This window comes from Micrasema longulum, unplaced genomic scaffold (genome assembly GCF_059751315.1).
Source record: "Micrasema longulum isolate JH-2025_06_02 unplaced genomic scaffold, ASM5975131v1 h1tg000383l, whole genome shotgun sequence".
Taxonomy (NCBI): domain Eukaryota; kingdom Metazoa; phylum Arthropoda; class Insecta; order Trichoptera; family Brachycentridae; genus Micrasema; species Micrasema longulum.
Genome location: NW_028277584.1, coordinates 1488227 through 1505338, shown reverse-complemented (window position 1 = coordinate 1505338; position 17112 = coordinate 1488227). Strand labels below are relative to the sequence as shown.

The following is a 17112-nucleotide window of genomic DNA, read 5'->3' as shown; positions in this document are numbered from 1 at the left end:
TCGATCTTTAATTGCTTATAATATAAAAATCTATGTTTTACATTTTAAAATCATTTGTTGTACCAAGGTGTGTAAATTAAATATGTTTTTCAATAAGCATGTTTTTTTTATATTTCGTATGATTTTTCGAAAAAGTAGAGTGGTAAAATTAATCAACGAGTTGAAGGGCAAGCAAATATTATTAACGCGACCGGATTCTCTGTTCATGGCAAAAATCAGCACCATCACAGACACGATGTAGCCAGCAGTGCTTCCACAGCCGGGACGTCTACCGTCCTCCAACGAATGCCAGTTTTTAGTACCACCAGTGTGCATATGTCCTAACCATGGCTGGCTAGCCTTCTACCTGGCCGTCTTCTCAGCGGGACCAAATCTCAAGAGTCACCAAGATATCCGCCCAGGACATTGCCCAGCATGTGCTCTTCCAAGCATAGTTTCCCGGACTATCACCTATCAGACAGGCACCGTGGCGCAGTTGGTTAGACGGCCAACTGTAAAACTGGCGTCACAGGTTCCATTTCCGCCAGTTGCAAGAAAAAAATCCAAGAAATATCTTTTTCTCAATTGGTCTGGGTATTCTGGTGTATTTTTCATTACTTCCTTCCATATCCCCTCTATCTCACCTGCCGACAAGTCTAAAAATATAAAACTCAAATAGAAAGCTTTTGTGTAGGTAGTTACCAAGGTATTTAACCTGGAGCGCCACTTTCAACACCATTCTTCTAGGAGCTCGGTTTGACGTTGTACTCTCAAGGCAGATTGGAGGGCTTAGGTAGAGCTGGAGATGATTGCCGTGTCATCTGTAAATTGGGCTATTTGGATGTTGTGATCAATGGGGGCTGGCAAGTCACTTATGAATATAGATATTATTTAGTAGTGGGGACAAAACGGAGCATCGGTGGACTCCTGCTGATGCGGATTTTTTCGTGGAGTATTCGCGGTTTATTTTAATTCTGAAAAAGCAATTTCATAAGAAATTTGATATTAGGAGGATCATGGAGGAAAGGTAGACTAATAAGTCCATCTTAAAGGTAAAACTGTTTTGCTAACGTCGATGGAGAAGAATGCCGGGAATTTGCCAGCATTGATGCCAATAATGATGATTTCCACGACACGAGGGAGTTGGTAGTAGGTTAAGTGTTTTGATCAGAAACCATTTTGGGAGTCGGGGATGATTTATACTTCTTCGGTCTGGGGTTTGAGATGAATTTAGATAATTTGTTCTAGGACTTTTTCGATGCAGGAGAGAAAACTTATGGGACAGTGATTTTCCACTCTGAACTGATCTTTTCCGGGTTTAGGGACGAGGATTACATCGGGGAGTTTGAATGGAGTAGGAAAGGTATGAAGCCTTACGGAGGCGTTGAAGATTGCTATGAGGGCACATATAGCTTCTGGGGGGAGGCTGCGGGGGCTTTTGTTAGAGATTGTGTCCAAGTCTGAAGCTTTTTTGGGATTGAAGGTTTCGAGTTATCTGATTACTTTAGTGTGGGTGATGAATTCAACTGGAGGGTTGGATGGGGGGGGTTGGTAAGCTTAAATTTACTTGGGCATCGACTGTGAATATGCGGGAAGGGATATCATTGCCGGAATAGTTGGTGAATTGGTCTGCAAAGCTGGTGGCAAAGACTTTCGCCTTGTTTGTCGCAGAGTAGGCTATGGTGTTATTAGGGCCGTGTCAGTTTCCAGTATGATTTTCATCTTTGCTGTCAAAGTGAGGTCAGAGTTCAGAGAGATATCTGTAGTCTGTGGTTCAGAGTGTAGTGCCAGTTGTCGTTTCTGCGTATTTTTTTATTCTGTGCTTCTATGTTTTATAGTCCGTGGTTTCAATTTGAAAGATCGGAAAAGCATAGACAATTAATACAAAATTAACCTAACCTAGCTTTTGCGCTTGTGAGATTTATAAATACTATCCAGTAATATTCGTTTGCCTACTTTAATTCAAGCAGGCCTCGACGCAGGATTTCAGTGTTTATTTTTTCATAATTTTGATATTGTTGTTTCTACAATAATTGAAAAGGAGTATTTTTTTATCTAAAATGCAGTGCATCAAAAAACTAAACAAAATATTTTATCAACCATGGCAGGATCCAATCGGCGCGATACTATCAGTGAAATTACACACTACTATTCCGTACTTTGCTTGGTCTAGAGACACACAACCCAAAAAGTTTTTGCAATACAATAAGAAAATGTACCCACCTCAATTAGAAGGAGAAGAAAAGCGACCCGCGGTTAGTTACCTTGAATTAATTATCCATCTGTATAAAATTTCACGTTTTAAAATAAACTTACATGCTTTTTAAATTTAATGTTTTCTCTGAAGTGTGTTGACATTATGAAGCGCTTATACTTTTCCCCATTTTATTTCAGTTTGTGTGTCATCAAACAATAAATTTCAAATACAGTCCCAAGAAGATGTGGTACATTGCCTCTTTCGTTCGTGGGATGTCAGTAGACGAAGCAGTAAAACAATTGAGCTTTGTTTTAAAAAAAGGTTCTGCTATTGCAAAACAAACCATTTTGGAAGCCCAGGAATTAGCTGTAAAATATCATAATGTGGAATTCAAAAGTAATTTATGGGTCGGTAAGTAGTATCCTTTTCTTAATCTGCCTTTAACAACTCCACTATCTGTAAAGGACGAGCAATAAGTAAAGGAGCATTATAGATTAGCTAGATGAAGTGAAAGGAGATACTATTTACAATTACACCATTTACTTTATGTTGCAGCTCCAAAAAATGCACACCCATTAAGTCCCTTTAAAGAAATAGATTATTGTTAATGTTAGTCGGCCTCGTGGTGTAATGGTCAGCACGTTTTCCTACCAAGCTAGAGGTTTCGGGTTCGATTCCCGACATGGTTGATATGAAATATTTATTTAAAATGTGTTTTACACTAGAATATTATTTCATAGTCCCTGGACTGGTATCTGAAGCGTAAGACTGATCATCTCACCTTCATGTAACAAAAATTATCAAGATGCGCTGCGATTGGTGTACCAATGCAGTGCCCTATGCACCATTAGGTTCGGAAAGGGAATGATGATAAAGCTTCTGTAAATATTTTTCAAAATCTAAACAATTAATAATTTTATAAAATAGCTTAAATAATGCAAATTAATTAATTGATCTTACACAGTATTTTTATTAAATTCTAACAAAACTCAGTGAAACAGCAAATACTTAATCTATCCAGCCATGAATATTTCTATTTGGAATAGCCTATAACATAGTATGTAATAGGAGTCGTATATTATTTTTTTAGCCGAGTCTTTTGCCTCCAAAGGAGCCGTAATTAAAGGAATGCGCAGGCACGCCAAGGGTCGAGCGGGTGAAATAAGGTACACATATTGCCATTACTTTGTGAGGTTAGAAGAAGGCCCTCCACCTGAGAATTACTATAACAAATTCATTCAAACTCCACAACAGCAATTGGATAACTGGCTTGAAGGAATGAGAAAAAGGAAAGTCATTGGATCACTATAAACATCCTTGAATTGTTTTATCAATTTTTGTAGAATAAATAAATTACGCCATATAATTACTCTACTTTCACTTAAACCCTACAAGTATTAATGATATGTTTTGTCTGCTGGTGAAATGAGATGATACACAGCAGAAATTTCTGAGATGGGTGTCGACAACTGCAAAAAAATCAACAGAAATGTAATATTCATAACAATACAATTTCAGTGCGGAGAAAGTCTTTAGGTTTTCCAAACGAAAAGTCATTGACGGCTATTGTGCAATATTTCGCAATCCATAAAAAATACAATACGAAAATGACTCAAGTATGCAGAAGTGCTTAAAAATGTATTCTTCATTTACTGGCAAAGTGCTCTAAATTAACTTGATCTAAAGCAATTTGTTATAAGTTATAAGGTTAGTGCTCCAAAAAATTAGGACACAATATGTCTAATTTCACTTAAAAGCCATGTCTACATAGATAAAAGTAATCGGTTACTAAATCATTCACTAGTTATTAAGATAAGAGAAAGCATTTTTACTCTCTCTTGTAAAATTGTTGAATGTGAATGTGACAAATTGCACTATAACCGCCAATATATAAAAAAGCAAATGTCAGATCGCATTTCGATGGCATTCATCCTTTTATTTTCCATTTCTATATTTCACTTTCATATATCAGGGTCGGTTTACCGGGGCTACATTGTAAACTTTTAATTTCTACTGCAACAAATATTTGTTTGCCGAGGTTAATTTTAAGGCACTATTTAAAATAAAAATTAAATACAGTTATATTAAATTGGTTTATTTGTTCATACCTTAATTATAAACAGCACAATATTTAGATTTTATTAATTACATTTGTATTAGTCAGAAAAAAGTCTGATTTATATCTCAACAACAAAATATTATAAACTAATGTTTTGATGGCTGAGGCTTGATTTCTGGAGGAATATAATGTTCATCATCCAGTTTCGAACTCTTCTTTACCTTTACGGGGTATTTAGGCTCGGGGAGTTCCCTATTTTTAATCTTTAACTCAAACTTTTCCTGATTATCGAAGAACCATATTTTTTCATCAAGAAGTCTTAGCTCTTCTACTTTGGCTTTTTTCTCCGACGTAAACTTTTCATTCTCTAACCTCTTTAATTGCTCCATCAATAAAAATTCTCTTTTCTGATCCCACTCACTGAACAACTAAAAAAATGTATATATTTTTTATTTATAAAATAAATATTGATACATATACTGTCAGCGTGCGAGTTGAATGCAGAACTAAGGAATGCGATAGTGCTGTGACCAAATTAGAATTATTGATATCGATAATGAGTATGTCGATTAATTTCAACATTGTTTTAAATTCAACAATTTATATTTTCGTTTACGTAATGAAAATGCAAGGTGATAATTATCACATATTTTTTTATTAATTATTTCACATGGAAAAATCAAACATGCGCACGACGTGCGTACGGCACAGGGAGATGCTCCCGCTCTTTACCTCAGGCCCCGATTGCATTCAACTCGCGCGCTATATGTAGGTATAACACAATATGCTGCATCATCCCTCTTATGGAGCAAAATGCTCATTTTAGAGAGTAAATGCTTTTTTTATAAAATAAAATATGATACATATAGGTATAACACAATATGCTGATACATCCCTCTTTTAGAGCAAAATGCTCATTTTAGAGAGTTAATGATTTTTTATATCCTCAACTAAATAACAAAAATAATTATTGTTACCAAGGGTATTCACTAACAGTGAACTTTTACATGTATTTTTTTTTTATAAACACCAGTATAATAAACAAAATAAATCATAAAAAATAATATGAAACACTGAGAGATAATTTTTTTATTTTATAAAATATAAATTTTTCTGTAAAGTTATATTTTTATGAATAATGCGGCTCGACATTAAGCACTCAAATTCACCTAAATATTATAATCTTAGGATATTTTAAATTAATTGTATATAACTGGGAAAACGGGAATCAAGTTGTGGTTAGAGTAAAGAATAAAACTGATCTCTGATCGAAGGTCTAAGACCATGGGACCACAACCTGATTTTCTTTAAAAATAATAGTATTTATACCTGACTGTGACGATCAATATTTTCTTGTTCCAATTTATTTATAGCATCTTTAATCTTCTCTGTTATTATTTCATCCATAGTTGAGTGAGTTTTATCCAAGCAATTAGATTTTTCTAATTCAAAATATATTTCTGAATATGAATTTAGAATTTCCGGATCATCCTTAATGTGAGAAAGTTCCATAGCCCCTTTAAATAATTGTAAGCAGTCGTTTAAGAGTGCATTATTATCCTGGATGAGTTTCGAAATCTTTTTTACTTTTTCAACTTTCTTATAGAATAGCCACCCTAAAAGTTGGCAATTTAAATTAAATGTGTCGCTATACTTTGAGGAAGCCATTGCTAATGTTTTTCCTGTCAAAAGTTTTAAATCTGTAAGGTCAAAGTGGTCGTCGAAATAAGGATTCCTCAGATATGATACACGAATTTTAACTTCCTCTTCTTTCTTCTTTTTGACAGGCTTCTCATCAGACACTTCCTCTTTAACTTCAATTACTTCAGGTTTTAGATTGGCCAAATATTTCATACATGCAAAAATGCACAAGTTTTCTGTTATTTCATTATTTTCAAAGCTTTCTTGAAGCATAAAGAAAGACGCAACTTTGGAGGCTACAGAAAAGTTGTTAAATTTTATTAATTCGTCAAGTAAAATGTTTCCTGTGAATTCATTTAGAAATATTCCATAATTAAGCCTATCGTCTAATATTTCAACAAGCTCATCATATTTACCGGTCTCAATAAATATTCGAGCCGTCGCATATTTTGTAGAATCTAAAGTGTTCATAGTCTCGATCGAGAGACGAAGTTTAAGTAAAAGGTCTCTCAGTTCATTCAAATAGTTTTCGTTGGAAACAGAATTCGCAAATATATCAATATCAATTGCACTCACAACTTCATTCCGGGAAAATTTCTGATCTATTGTATTATACAATTCTTCTACTCGCACTTTTTGTAATATCGGCGAATTGAGTCTCTGACTCCAAAGATCGGTGCATTTATAGGCCTCTGACAGAAATGTCCTGACCAACTGAGGGTATCGAAAATTCACTCTACTATCACAGCACCGGGCAAATAATCTCAACATGTTTATATTTACGCTAATATTTTCATGAATTAGGACGTTAATACAAATTATTCTGAAACAGGATTTTTAACTTAACCTCTTATAAATTTAACAGACCACAGAATATTTTTGTGATTTATAAGATGTGTTGATAGACAAAGCATATGGATCTGTTACTCAAGGTTGCCAACCTCCGTCAAATTCGGTAGTCAAAGACAAAAATTTCAGTTACGAAATTAATTGAGATTACTTTTATCACGGATAATATCACGGGGGGGTAAAATAAGAAATGGAAAATAATATTTTTATTGGGGGAGTTTTGGTTATTTGGAGAGTGGCGATGAGAGAAAAATTAAGATGAGATTTGATCATCTCGGAGGCTGTGAAAAATCAAGTTCCACGTTCGCACGTATGAATAGACGGAAGCTGTCCGTCTCTCCGCTAACTGAGAGAAAGCGGGAACATCCGCCGAACGGAAACTTGAGATGAATTAGAAGATCGCGTCTTCCTGGCGCCTTATCGAATATGTGGTGTAAAAAGTAATTTCGCCATGTGTTCCCATTTTTATTCCCCATCATGATAATATAATCTTAATTAAAACTTAATGAATTTAAAGCCCAAAAGAAAATAAAGAAAACTTCTATTCTGAAAACGAGTAAATTGTAAGATAATTTAAAAAGTCTGAAAGTTTTATGTACCTACCTATTTTTACCTATTTAACTAGAACATGGGAATAATCTTAGAACTAATTACAAACATGAGAGAAAGAAAAAATACTTACAGATCTAGGTCCTTAACTATAATGCAGTTCGTAATTGTCACTCTTCACTAATATCTTAATTCTAACGCAATGGTGGTTTCACTTATGTGGAGAGATGACGGATGGTGGTCCAGATGCTGTGTTCGGACGAACACATGCTGGGCGATGTCCTGGGCGGAGATCTGCCATGGATAAAGCCTTGGGCGGCTCTCTGGATTCGGTCCCGTGGCGATGGTGACGGCGACAGCCAGCTGGAAGACTGACCGGCCGTGGTTTGGGCACACGCGCTGGTGGTGCAGGAAACTGGCGTTCCTTTTGGAGGATGATGGATGTCCTGGACGTGGAGGAACCTTCACGGCTGAAAGGTGGCCTCCGATGACCTTCGTGGAGCAGTCGGATTCCACAAGGTTGCTACGCAGCACTGGCTACCCGTACACTCACTGCACTTAAACTCCCTAACTTCGACTTCCACGCTGCATCGTCTCCGCGATCGAGGGTACGATCGCGTAGACTCGACTCACTTCCCCGACTGTCGACCGACTCTTGGTCCACTCTCCTTCCTGGCTCTTTTCCGACTCGTTTTTGTTCCGACTGTTTGGGATGATTTTATAACACTCTTCTAAATTAGGAGCTCTCTCCATCTCCCTCTCACTCATCACTTTTACCAGTGGTCTCTTTCCAACACTAACTTATGACTACTTTGTAATATTAAATCATGATGTTTTGCATATTATTTCTTATAAAACTAAATTATAATTAACTAAGACTATAATGTACATAATATTAAATACGTTTAAAACGTATTGAAATATTTTAAAATATCGCCGCGTTTTTTCCCAATCCAACCAAAGGTTGATTTTATAATTTAAAACGAAAATACCTGCTTATTTTACGGGGACAAAAGATTTTAATGCCTGAGTATTTTAAACAGGTATGTCGGGTGTCGTGTGTGTGTGTAGTTTGTTTATTGAGAAATGGTGGCAATGTTAGAGTTTTATGAATAGGTCAAAAGCTATATTAATTAATAAAATTATGTTTTCCCAGCGGAAAACATAGGTCGATATTCATTGTCAATGTAATATTTCAAAAGAAAGGTTTTGGAATTCTAGGTAATTTGCGTAACGTATTATTGAATCATAATTTACTTTAACAAAAGACGGAATATTATTGTAAATATGATGTAAATGGATTTATTTATAACGGCACCGGCGGTAATTAAAATGTTTCTTTTCAGGGCTGATATTCTGAAAGGAATTGCACGTGAAGAGATCGCTCTGTTAGCGTGTATTTAGTACGTAAATACGCGTTAAAAATGCGTTTCCTACGCGCGCTTTTTCGTTCAGAATACCACCTCAGAATTAGCTGTCGTGAACTAAAAGGTTATTATTATCAGAGTACATTTTATTGTTTGAGAAATCCCAGAACACAAAATAATGTATTGGAAGGTTATATTAATTGGAATTTAAATATTTTCTAATATCGCCGCATTATTTCCCAATACCGAGAAAGGTTGACTTTATGATGAATAATAAAAATACTTGCTTATTTTACGTAGAAAAAAGTTATTTAACATGAATATTTTAGACACGTGTGAATAGCTCGTATCACATTCAGGATATATTTTTTTGTTTTTTTTTCTTCTGACTTTCCTGGTATCTGGAGACTTTTCTTTTCACTTTGCCTTGGTGCGCTTAATCGGGACTTTTAAAGTAGTTTTCAGAACTGGTCAACAAATCATTTGATGTTAGTATAGGCAACCAAATTTTTTCACCATCGATTATTATTTTCGTGTTTAGAGTATTTCAGCTAATAAGAATCTGGTCAGGGTCCCGTGGCTAGCGACTCGGACTCACGGCTCAAAGGTCCGTGGTTTGAATCCCACTCTACCCCAACTCGATTCACATTTTTTAAAGGTGAGTTATTTACAACTTGTTACAAATTGTACAATATTTGGGTAAATCATAAGAACGCAAATTAAAAAATATAAAAAAAACAATGTTGGAAAATATTCCAAAAGCTTTAATTGCTTTACGGTAAACTCGTATGCATATTTTACTTCTTCTAAAAATCTAGTAATTAATGGTCTGCTGCTGTGAACTGTAGCAAACTTTGTGGTTGATAATCATAGAATGGTTTTTGTCTGTATGGGTGACTTTATAAGCCAGTGGGGTATTATTACTCCAAGAGAGATGTATAATACTCTATCAGTTTATAGTGATTTGTATTCCATTCCATATGATTTAATGGATTTAACGAATTTAACAGAACTTTAACCTCAAGGAATAAAAATTGAAGGTACGTAAATTAAACAAATAATACTGTGAAGTGAATTTGAGTACTGGCGGAGGCAGAGAAGGGCGAGTGGCGCTTTGCGTGCCCTTATATTTAGGTATATAGATCCTTTGGATACTGTGGGCATAGACAATAACATGTTCTCGTCTCTCACTCTCTGGTCCTCACAGGAGATTAAAAGGTTAAAAAATGAAGAAGAAGAAAAATAATTATAAATAAAAGTTCGGTATTACATGCAAAATAAGAAATATTTTTATTATTATTACTATGAGAGATAATGTAGAACTATGATTACTATTATAATCAGTCTTGTGCATTACATCCAAGTAATCACAGACTACAGATCTAGTAATATAAAAACTAAAAATGAAACGTTCGGTTTCAAATTGTAATCCGTTACATTTTAAATAATTAGTGATTCATTTATAATACTTTGTGATAAAATATTGTGAGTTATTTCTCCTCGTATTCTAATTCAAACGTATATTGTAATTTTTAAATGTTGTGTGCTGATAATATGCTTCGTTTATTTGCAAAAGACAGTACTGTTGCTGAAGATGAACTATTAAAAGCTACCAGTTTTGAGACACCTCTTGGAGATATGGTCGCAGTTGGGGACGATTCTCATTTATATTTACTACAATTTATGGACAGCAAAAAATTACAAAACACTGTACACAAATTGAAAATGATTACCAGAAAAGATATTATTATTGGAGAGACTTCTTTGCTTGCTGATTTGCACAGAGAAATGACAAGTTATTTTAAAGGGACATTAAAAGAATTTAATATTCCCTTAAAATTTATTGGAACAGACTTTCAAAAGGTTGGTATTTATATATTATAATCAGCCATTAATTAGCATAGCAAAAACCAAGAACAGATAAGTATTATAATTAACAAAAAAAAATTAAGCTATCTCATAGCTTTTGTACAAAGTAGGTAGGTACTCATTCATTATTTCCTTTCTGCACCTAATGGCGCATAGGACACTGCATTGGTACACCAATCGTAGAGCATCTTGATATATTTTTTTTAGTTGGAGGTGATCAGTCTTATGCTTCGGGTGCCAGTCTAGGGACAATGAAATATTCTAGCGAAAAAACACTTTTTTAAATAAAAAAATTATATCAACCATGTCGGGAATCGAACTAGAGACCTGTTGCGTTTGCCCACCATGCAAGGCAGATAAATAGATAGGTAATATCTCCGTCCTGGCGAATAAAGAATATAATTCTGTACGCGAAATAGAACCAGAATCCTGGACGAGTGCTTTTGACTCGATGGCTAACCTCTGCTAAAAACCCTGTAAAGGGAAATCAAGTGGAGGTAAGTCCGCCTAGGAATGTAATGATTGGTGCGTTCCCCTACCATACTTGAGATTTCCGGTTCCATTCCTGGAAAGGTCGATACCAAATAATAATTTATAATAAATGAATTTGGGATGAATAAGTCAATTAGATACGTGAAAGTCATGATCAAAATAGTTTTCAAAGGAATACAAAATTATAAATATTTCCCCATCACATAAAATTTTTCGAACCCGAGAAAAACAGCATTCCTATTTCAGTTACTGCATTATTATTTTCTGTTTTTCTTTTTATTTAATATACAGTGAAACCTCAATCGTTTTTATAAGGACTTATTGAAATAAACTATGAATGCGGGAATAAGAGGTCAATACACAAGGAGATAAGATCAGGTAAAGATACCGCCCTGGCAATCTGCATTACCATTGGCAGGTTAAAATTCTAAAAAGGATAAAAGTTTCAGGTGTAAATAAATGTATTTAAATAAAATTAGAAAGCAGAACAAAAACAAAAAAAATATTTAAGTTTATTGCATTGGAAATAATCTTTCACCGACGGCGACGTTTGTTTTTTTTACTGTTTTATTCCCGTAAGTCAACATTATATTTTCGGCTTTGCAAATAATATTTTTTTCGGCATCAGTTATTGAATGTGAATGGTAGAATCTTTTTAATCTTTCGAAGATAGTGCATGCTTCTGACAATGAAGGTACAGGCGGTGGCTCCTCTTCATCAATATCGACCTCTTCAGCTGTCTCCTTCAACCTTGCGTCACACAAGCTTTCCATAGTTTCTATCCCACACGTTAAGATATTGTCGTCAAATGTAACAAAATTGTTGAAATTTGTCTGTGTATCAAGTCTTAGCCAATCATCATTAGAAACCTTAACTTGTTCTAATTGTCATTATATCTCTCTTTCTCTTTCGAACGTTCTGCGCATTAGAACATACACAAAATATTAAAATATGTCAAATACGCATCGTAATTCAAACGATGAATGCGGTAAAATGGTGTAAAGAGAAACGATCGATGCGATCAATTTTTGTATGTTTTATATGAAATTATTTCGGAGTTGTAAGAAATAAACGACACATCTGGGAAAACAAATTTTCGAGGAACGATAGATAGAGGTTTCACTGTATATATAAATATATATTTATTCTCATGTATACTATACATAGAGTTAAAATTGATTTATTTACAATTTTATGTTTATTTCTAAATTGCTATATTGTTTTTATGTATGTATATAATATATGTGTGTTAGTATGTATGCATAAGTGTACATGTATGTGTATGCAGGGCCATCTTAAGGGCGGGGCGAACGGGGTGGCCACCCCGGGTGCCCTGCGGCAGAGGGGCGCCGCAAGCTCCCTATTTTTTGGCCACACGGGGTTTTCTGCCGTCTCTAAGCTTTCTGTAAAATTACCCAGCACCAAACATCAAAGAACTTCCCGAAAAGACACAGCTCAGTAAACTATGCGAAGAACTGCAAGCTCATTTGACCCACAAAGGTGTGTTTGATATAAACGGGAGTGAGCTATAAAATGAGCTGGTCCGTGTGCAGTCGATATTGAACGACAATGTAGTGGCTACTCCGATCAAGGTCCTCGACGAATCAAGAACGCCGACCTTAAAGACTTGTTCCCAAATCTTTGAGTTGCACTCTGAATTCTACTTACTATTCCCGCTACCGTTGCTAGTGGTGAGCGCAGCTTCAGCAAACTGAAACTTATTAAAACGTATTTACGTTCAACAATGTCCGAAGAAACACTTGTTGTACTTACAATACTTTACACTAAGAGTGATGAAGCTCGTAAGTTAGATTTCGAAGATGTTATATCATCATCCGCAAACGTAAAAGCTCATAAAATTCCATTATATATTTTTTTGTTCTCCTGCCTACATTAGTTAACAAATTAAAAATATATTGTTCTACATTTTTCTGTACTTTCCCTCTACTTTATATTCTTTACTTTACTTACCGCTATATGGGTGTGGGACGGTAATGCGGGGCGCTGGGCTTTTGTTTGCCCCGGGCACTTATTACTCTAGAGGCGGGCTTGTGTGTATGTATGTTTGTAACATAAAAAATAACAGTATATGATACAATTTTAATTTTTTCAAATAATTTTTTTTATTTATTATAATTTATTTTTTGCATTTTACAATAGGTATACATTAGTTACAAATACAAAAAAAAAACTATTACATTAACACAAAAAAAAATCCCACAATGTCATGGCCTGTGTGCGGGTAAACATTTTATTTTTAATTGAAATAAAAGCTACTCGAAGAATACAATAGATATCAACAAGTTAAAAAATGAGTGCTGACATTAGAACACAATTTTTTGTCACTAAAAATGAGAAAATTAAAGTATATTCCATTCATTAAAAAAGAAGATATTTAAATCCGTTTTTTTTATCCATAATTTCAACAAAAATTTTAATCGAAATATATTCAAATAATTCATATCTACTCGTATCATACTGTCCATATGAAATGCATTGAACAGTTTTGGAGCTATAAAAAATGAGTGTCTTTGCCTGAGTCTGGATTTACAATGAGGAATTTCAAGTAAACTATTCAATCTTTGACTAGATCTATTAAAATTTTTAGGAAATAAATGTTGGCGCATAAAACATATTTTAGACATTGCTGGCAATAGATTTCTCGTAGCTTCAAAAGTTCAGCTTCCTGAAATAATTGGTTGGAGGGAAAAGTTAAATTTTGTAAAGTATAATTTGAAATTATACAACTTCAAATCCACTAAATAACTATAACAGTGTAAGCCACTCTCCAAGCACAAGAACTAGTCTCTTTTTTATAATGTTTCAGTTTTAAGATTAAATAAATACATCAAAGTACTTAGATTGTAATAGAAAAAAAAAACATGTATGTATCATTTTTTGTAACTATATTAATAAATAAATAATAATAAAGTGGTTTCACATGGCAATATTAAATTTTTCGTGGACTGGCAACTGAAGCATAAGACTACCCTTATGTAACGGATGATCAACTCACGCTGAAATTTTTGTAACCAATCCAGTGCCCTTTGCACTATCGGGTGTGGATAGGGAAATGATGATAATGAATATCACTGTACGGCTTTGCTATATGAGCTACAGTAAAATTTAAGAAACTGAATATGGCAATATGTTCTTACTGAAATCCATTCAAATTTAAAGGTTTAAAATGTAGAGTAGTAAAATAAAAAGCGATGTATTAAATAAAAAAAATATTTATTCTATTTTGAGTATGTCTAAATGTTTTTACGCATGCTGGATTTCACTCTATAGGGAGTGTTAAGATTAAAATTTATTGCAACAGAGAGTGAAAACATTTTTGAGAAGGGAAGTCTGGGCCTTTGCTGGCCTAGTGATCTGTCATTAGCTGGTTTAAATAGTTTACACACTGTGTAACATAACCCTTTCCCTGAGTTAAAATTATGCATATTTTATTTATTAGTTTTAACACTCATTTTACATATTTTATCTATTAGTTTAAACAATAATTTTGTTATTGACCATGAATATATAGACTCTATACTTGATAAATACTAAAGCTACTAACCTTTTTGATAATAAATTACTCACATATGCTGTGAGAACTGCGTAGTAGTGTTGTCATAGGCGCTCACAGACATAAGGAAATAAATAAATAAAACTAAGGAAATGTAAATATTCTGAACATAGGCAGAATGGTGAATATTACAGAGTGAGTAAAGTGGCCACTTCAACTAGCTAATTACAGGTCATATTGTAAATGCCTAGACTGCCATATTGCATTCTCAAAATTATTTTCCCCCTCTTTGGCAATAAATTTCAAATATCTACTCTCTCTATACTTTTTAAATACTGGTGGAATGAAAATAGTTATTATACTTTTGTAATGTTCTTTAAAATGTATATTTTATTTTTATTATTTTTAGACATGCACTATTGTGTATTGAGACTGTTTAGCAGAAAAAAGTCAGCAGTATACACTATGATGCATTCAAATACTAAAAAGCATTATTTATAATTTAAAGGAATGCTGGAAACAACTGGGCACACTGAAGTTCGGTGAAAAAATGAGCTACTCCCAGTTGGCTTCTCGGATGGGCAGAGCACCAACACACTCTAGAGCAGTTGGTTCAGCTGCAGGGGCTAATCCTCTGGTTATCGTAGTTCCGTGCCATCGCTTAATATCTTCTGCAGGGAATAATGGGGGATTTAGTTGTGGAGTTGATAGAAAGGCATATCTTATAAACCTAGAAAATTCTTAAAGTACCTTCCGTTAAAAAAAATGTCTGTTATTTGTTAATTCTAAAAAAACTAAAATATTTAAGATGTTAACTTTGTGGTCAATCTTTTCATTTGGTACTTTGTTTGTGGTTATATAAATATATAGATAGAAATTTTTGGTAACGTTTTGATAAAAATCTGTTTAATTGATTTAAGTTTAACTGATTTTAAGGGTTTTTGAAGAGGGTGTGTAAAAAAAGCCGTGTAAATTGACATCACACATTAGCAAGCTTTTTGTTGCTATACATAAATATGTAGCTCGAGACTTAATATTATCTCTCTATTTAGTTTGCGCCTGCCTATTTACAATAAGATAATGTAGGGGAAGGGTGTACAAAATGACATAGATTTTTTGTAATATGAAAAAAAAATTGTTAACATGTTTAGTATAAAATCTCTTTGGTTCAAAATGTACACTATTTTTTAAAATCTTAGCACTGTTGTTGAAGGAAAAAATACAAATGTATTAAATAAAAATACAAAAACAAAAACATACTGCAAAAATCCGTTTTGCCCCACCGGGTGTACAAAATGACATACAAAATATACTTAGATGGGATGATTATTCAACACTTTTTAAAAACAGAATTGATGAGTTTTTTTTATGAATATTAAATAACTAAAATATTAAATGCACATTTCACAAACAAAAATCTTGTTTTTTTTTTATTTAAACCAGCACATTCTGCATGAACCCAGTTTCCACACTTTATGCATTTTAACCATGTTTCACCTGGCTTTGATCTCGTATATAACTCATTACAATAAATGCATGAGCAGTCATCTTCATCGTCTGTAAGAAGGTCTTCAGTGTCTGAATCAATAATCAATTTTTTACATATACCTTGTTTACACTTTTCCACGATATGTTTTTTGGAACCTTTAGCTTTAGCCTCTAATATATTTGGAGTTGTATTCAAATGTCATGTTTTACGCACATAATTGCGAAGCATTATTATTCTTCTCAAGAAATATGTCGTTTTGCCCCACTACGTGAGTTTTTAAAAACATTAAAAAATATCACATTGCACTTAGTAAATTTTAACAAAATTATAGTTTTTTATGAAGATTAACAATGACACAACATATCCTTTCAGTTTGTGTTGTAGAATAATACAAATAAAATAATAATAATACCTTCGGTGTCCGCGCAACAAAAATATTGTTTTATTTCAAAAAGTAACCCGCAACATGTCCTTTTCGGGCGGTCGCCATAAGAGTCCTAAATATTGGTAAGTATTTTTGTGTCGTACCAGTGCTCATTCTTGTGCAGGTTCAAACATGACCAAGAGTTTAGTTTCTGAGATATGATTACTATGTCATTTTACCCACCTATGTCATTTTGTACACCCTTCCCCTATACTAACTTAGATATTTCAAAAATACTAAGTACTTTTCCATCCGTTTATTTGACCAATAAACGCTTTTAATCTCTCAAGAGGAGCGCAGTCTGACTTTTCTTCATACAAAAGTATTCCTGTATTTTCTCCCTGGATTAAAGCACAAGAGCTATGATTTTTTTACACCATTGGCGCGTTTTATTTATTTTTTAGAAGCTAGGACCATCCAATAACCCATAAAATTGCCTAGTTTTATTTGCCGTCTACAGATATTATTATTTTTTTGTAAAAAGCAAAACATGCCGACCCAGAAAATTTATTTTTGATACTTTCTTAAAAGAATAAAAACAAAAATCAGTTCAATTTTGGGGTGTGTAAAATGAGATCTTGATTTTTTCAATTTTAGCTAGGCATAATCAGTCTGACTTGCAGTTGTCTTTTTCGCACAGTTTTCGAGGATGCATCTGCGAGAGTGACAGAAAAAAATAGATT

General features: G+C 33.8%; 3 protein-coding genes across 3 annotated transcripts; 2 read left to right on the top strand and 1 right to left on the bottom strand.

The window, feature by feature from the left end:
• Nucleotides 1-1814: 1814 nt before the first annotated feature.
• mRpL22 (mitochondrial ribosomal protein L22) lies at nucleotides 1815-3542 on the top strand. The gene is made up of 3 exons (XM_088225755.1): nucleotides 1815-2234; nucleotides 2374-2587; nucleotides 3267-3542. The coding sequence occupies exons 1-3, from the start codon at nucleotides 2040-2042 to the stop codon at nucleotides 3485-3487; spliced, it is 630 nt and encodes a 209-aa protein (XP_088081881.1). The 5' UTR covers nucleotides 1815-2039; the 3' UTR covers nucleotides 3488-3542.
• Nucleotides 3543-4252: 710 nt separating this feature from the next.
• LOC148282044 (uncharacterized) lies at nucleotides 4253-6751 on the bottom strand. The gene is made up of 2 exons (XM_088225754.1): nucleotides 5565-6751; nucleotides 4253-4663 (listed from the first exon to the last, which is right to left on the bottom strand). Exons 1-2 carry the CDS (start codon nucleotides 6645-6647, stop codon nucleotides 4382-4384), a joined length of 1365 nt encoding a protein of 454 aa, XP_088081880.1. The 5' UTR covers nucleotides 6648-6751; the 3' UTR covers nucleotides 4253-4381.
• A 2913-nt stretch (nucleotides 6752-9664) lies between these two features.
• On the top strand, nucleotides 9665-15933 carry agt (O-6-alkylguanine-DNA alkyltransferase). The gene is made up of 3 exons (XM_088225756.1): nucleotides 9665-9681; nucleotides 10218-10504; nucleotides 15025-15933. The coding sequence occupies exons 2-3, from the start codon at nucleotides 10280-10282 to the stop codon at nucleotides 15259-15261; spliced, it is 462 nt and encodes a 153-aa protein (XP_088081882.1). The 5' UTR covers nucleotides 9665-9681; nucleotides 10218-10279; the 3' UTR covers nucleotides 15262-15933.
• Nucleotides 15934-17112: the final 1179 nt, after the last annotated feature.

Bases quoted from the DNA above. Each gene is read 5' to 3' on its own strand.
- mRpL22 (XM_088225755.1), top strand. From the start codon at position 2,040: ATGCAGTGCATCAAAAAACTAAACAAAATATTTTATCAACCATGGCAG. The intron at 2,235-2,373 runs GTTAGTTACCTT...ATTTTATTTCAG, and splicing joins GAGAAGAAAAGCGACCCGCG to TTTGTGTGTCATCAAACAAT. The intron at 2,588-3,266 runs GTAAGTAGTATC...TTATTTTTTTAG, and splicing joins CAAAAGTAATTTATGGGTCG to CCGAGTCTTTTGCCTCCAAA.
- LOC148282044 (XM_088225754.1), bottom strand. From the start codon at position 6,647: ATGTTGAGATTATTTGCCCGGTGCTGTGATAGTAGAGTGAATTTTCGA. The intron at 4,664-5,564 runs GTATAAATACTA...ACATTTTTTTAG, and splicing joins ATATTGATCGTCACAGTCAG to TTGTTCAGTGAGTGGGATCA.
- agt (XM_088225756.1), top strand. From the start codon at position 10,280: ATGGTCGCAGTTGGGGACGATTCTCATTTATATTTACTACAATTTATG. The intron at 10,505-15,024 runs GTTGGTATTTAT...TATAATTTAAAG, and splicing joins TTGGAACAGACTTTCAAAAG to GAATGCTGGAAACAACTGGG.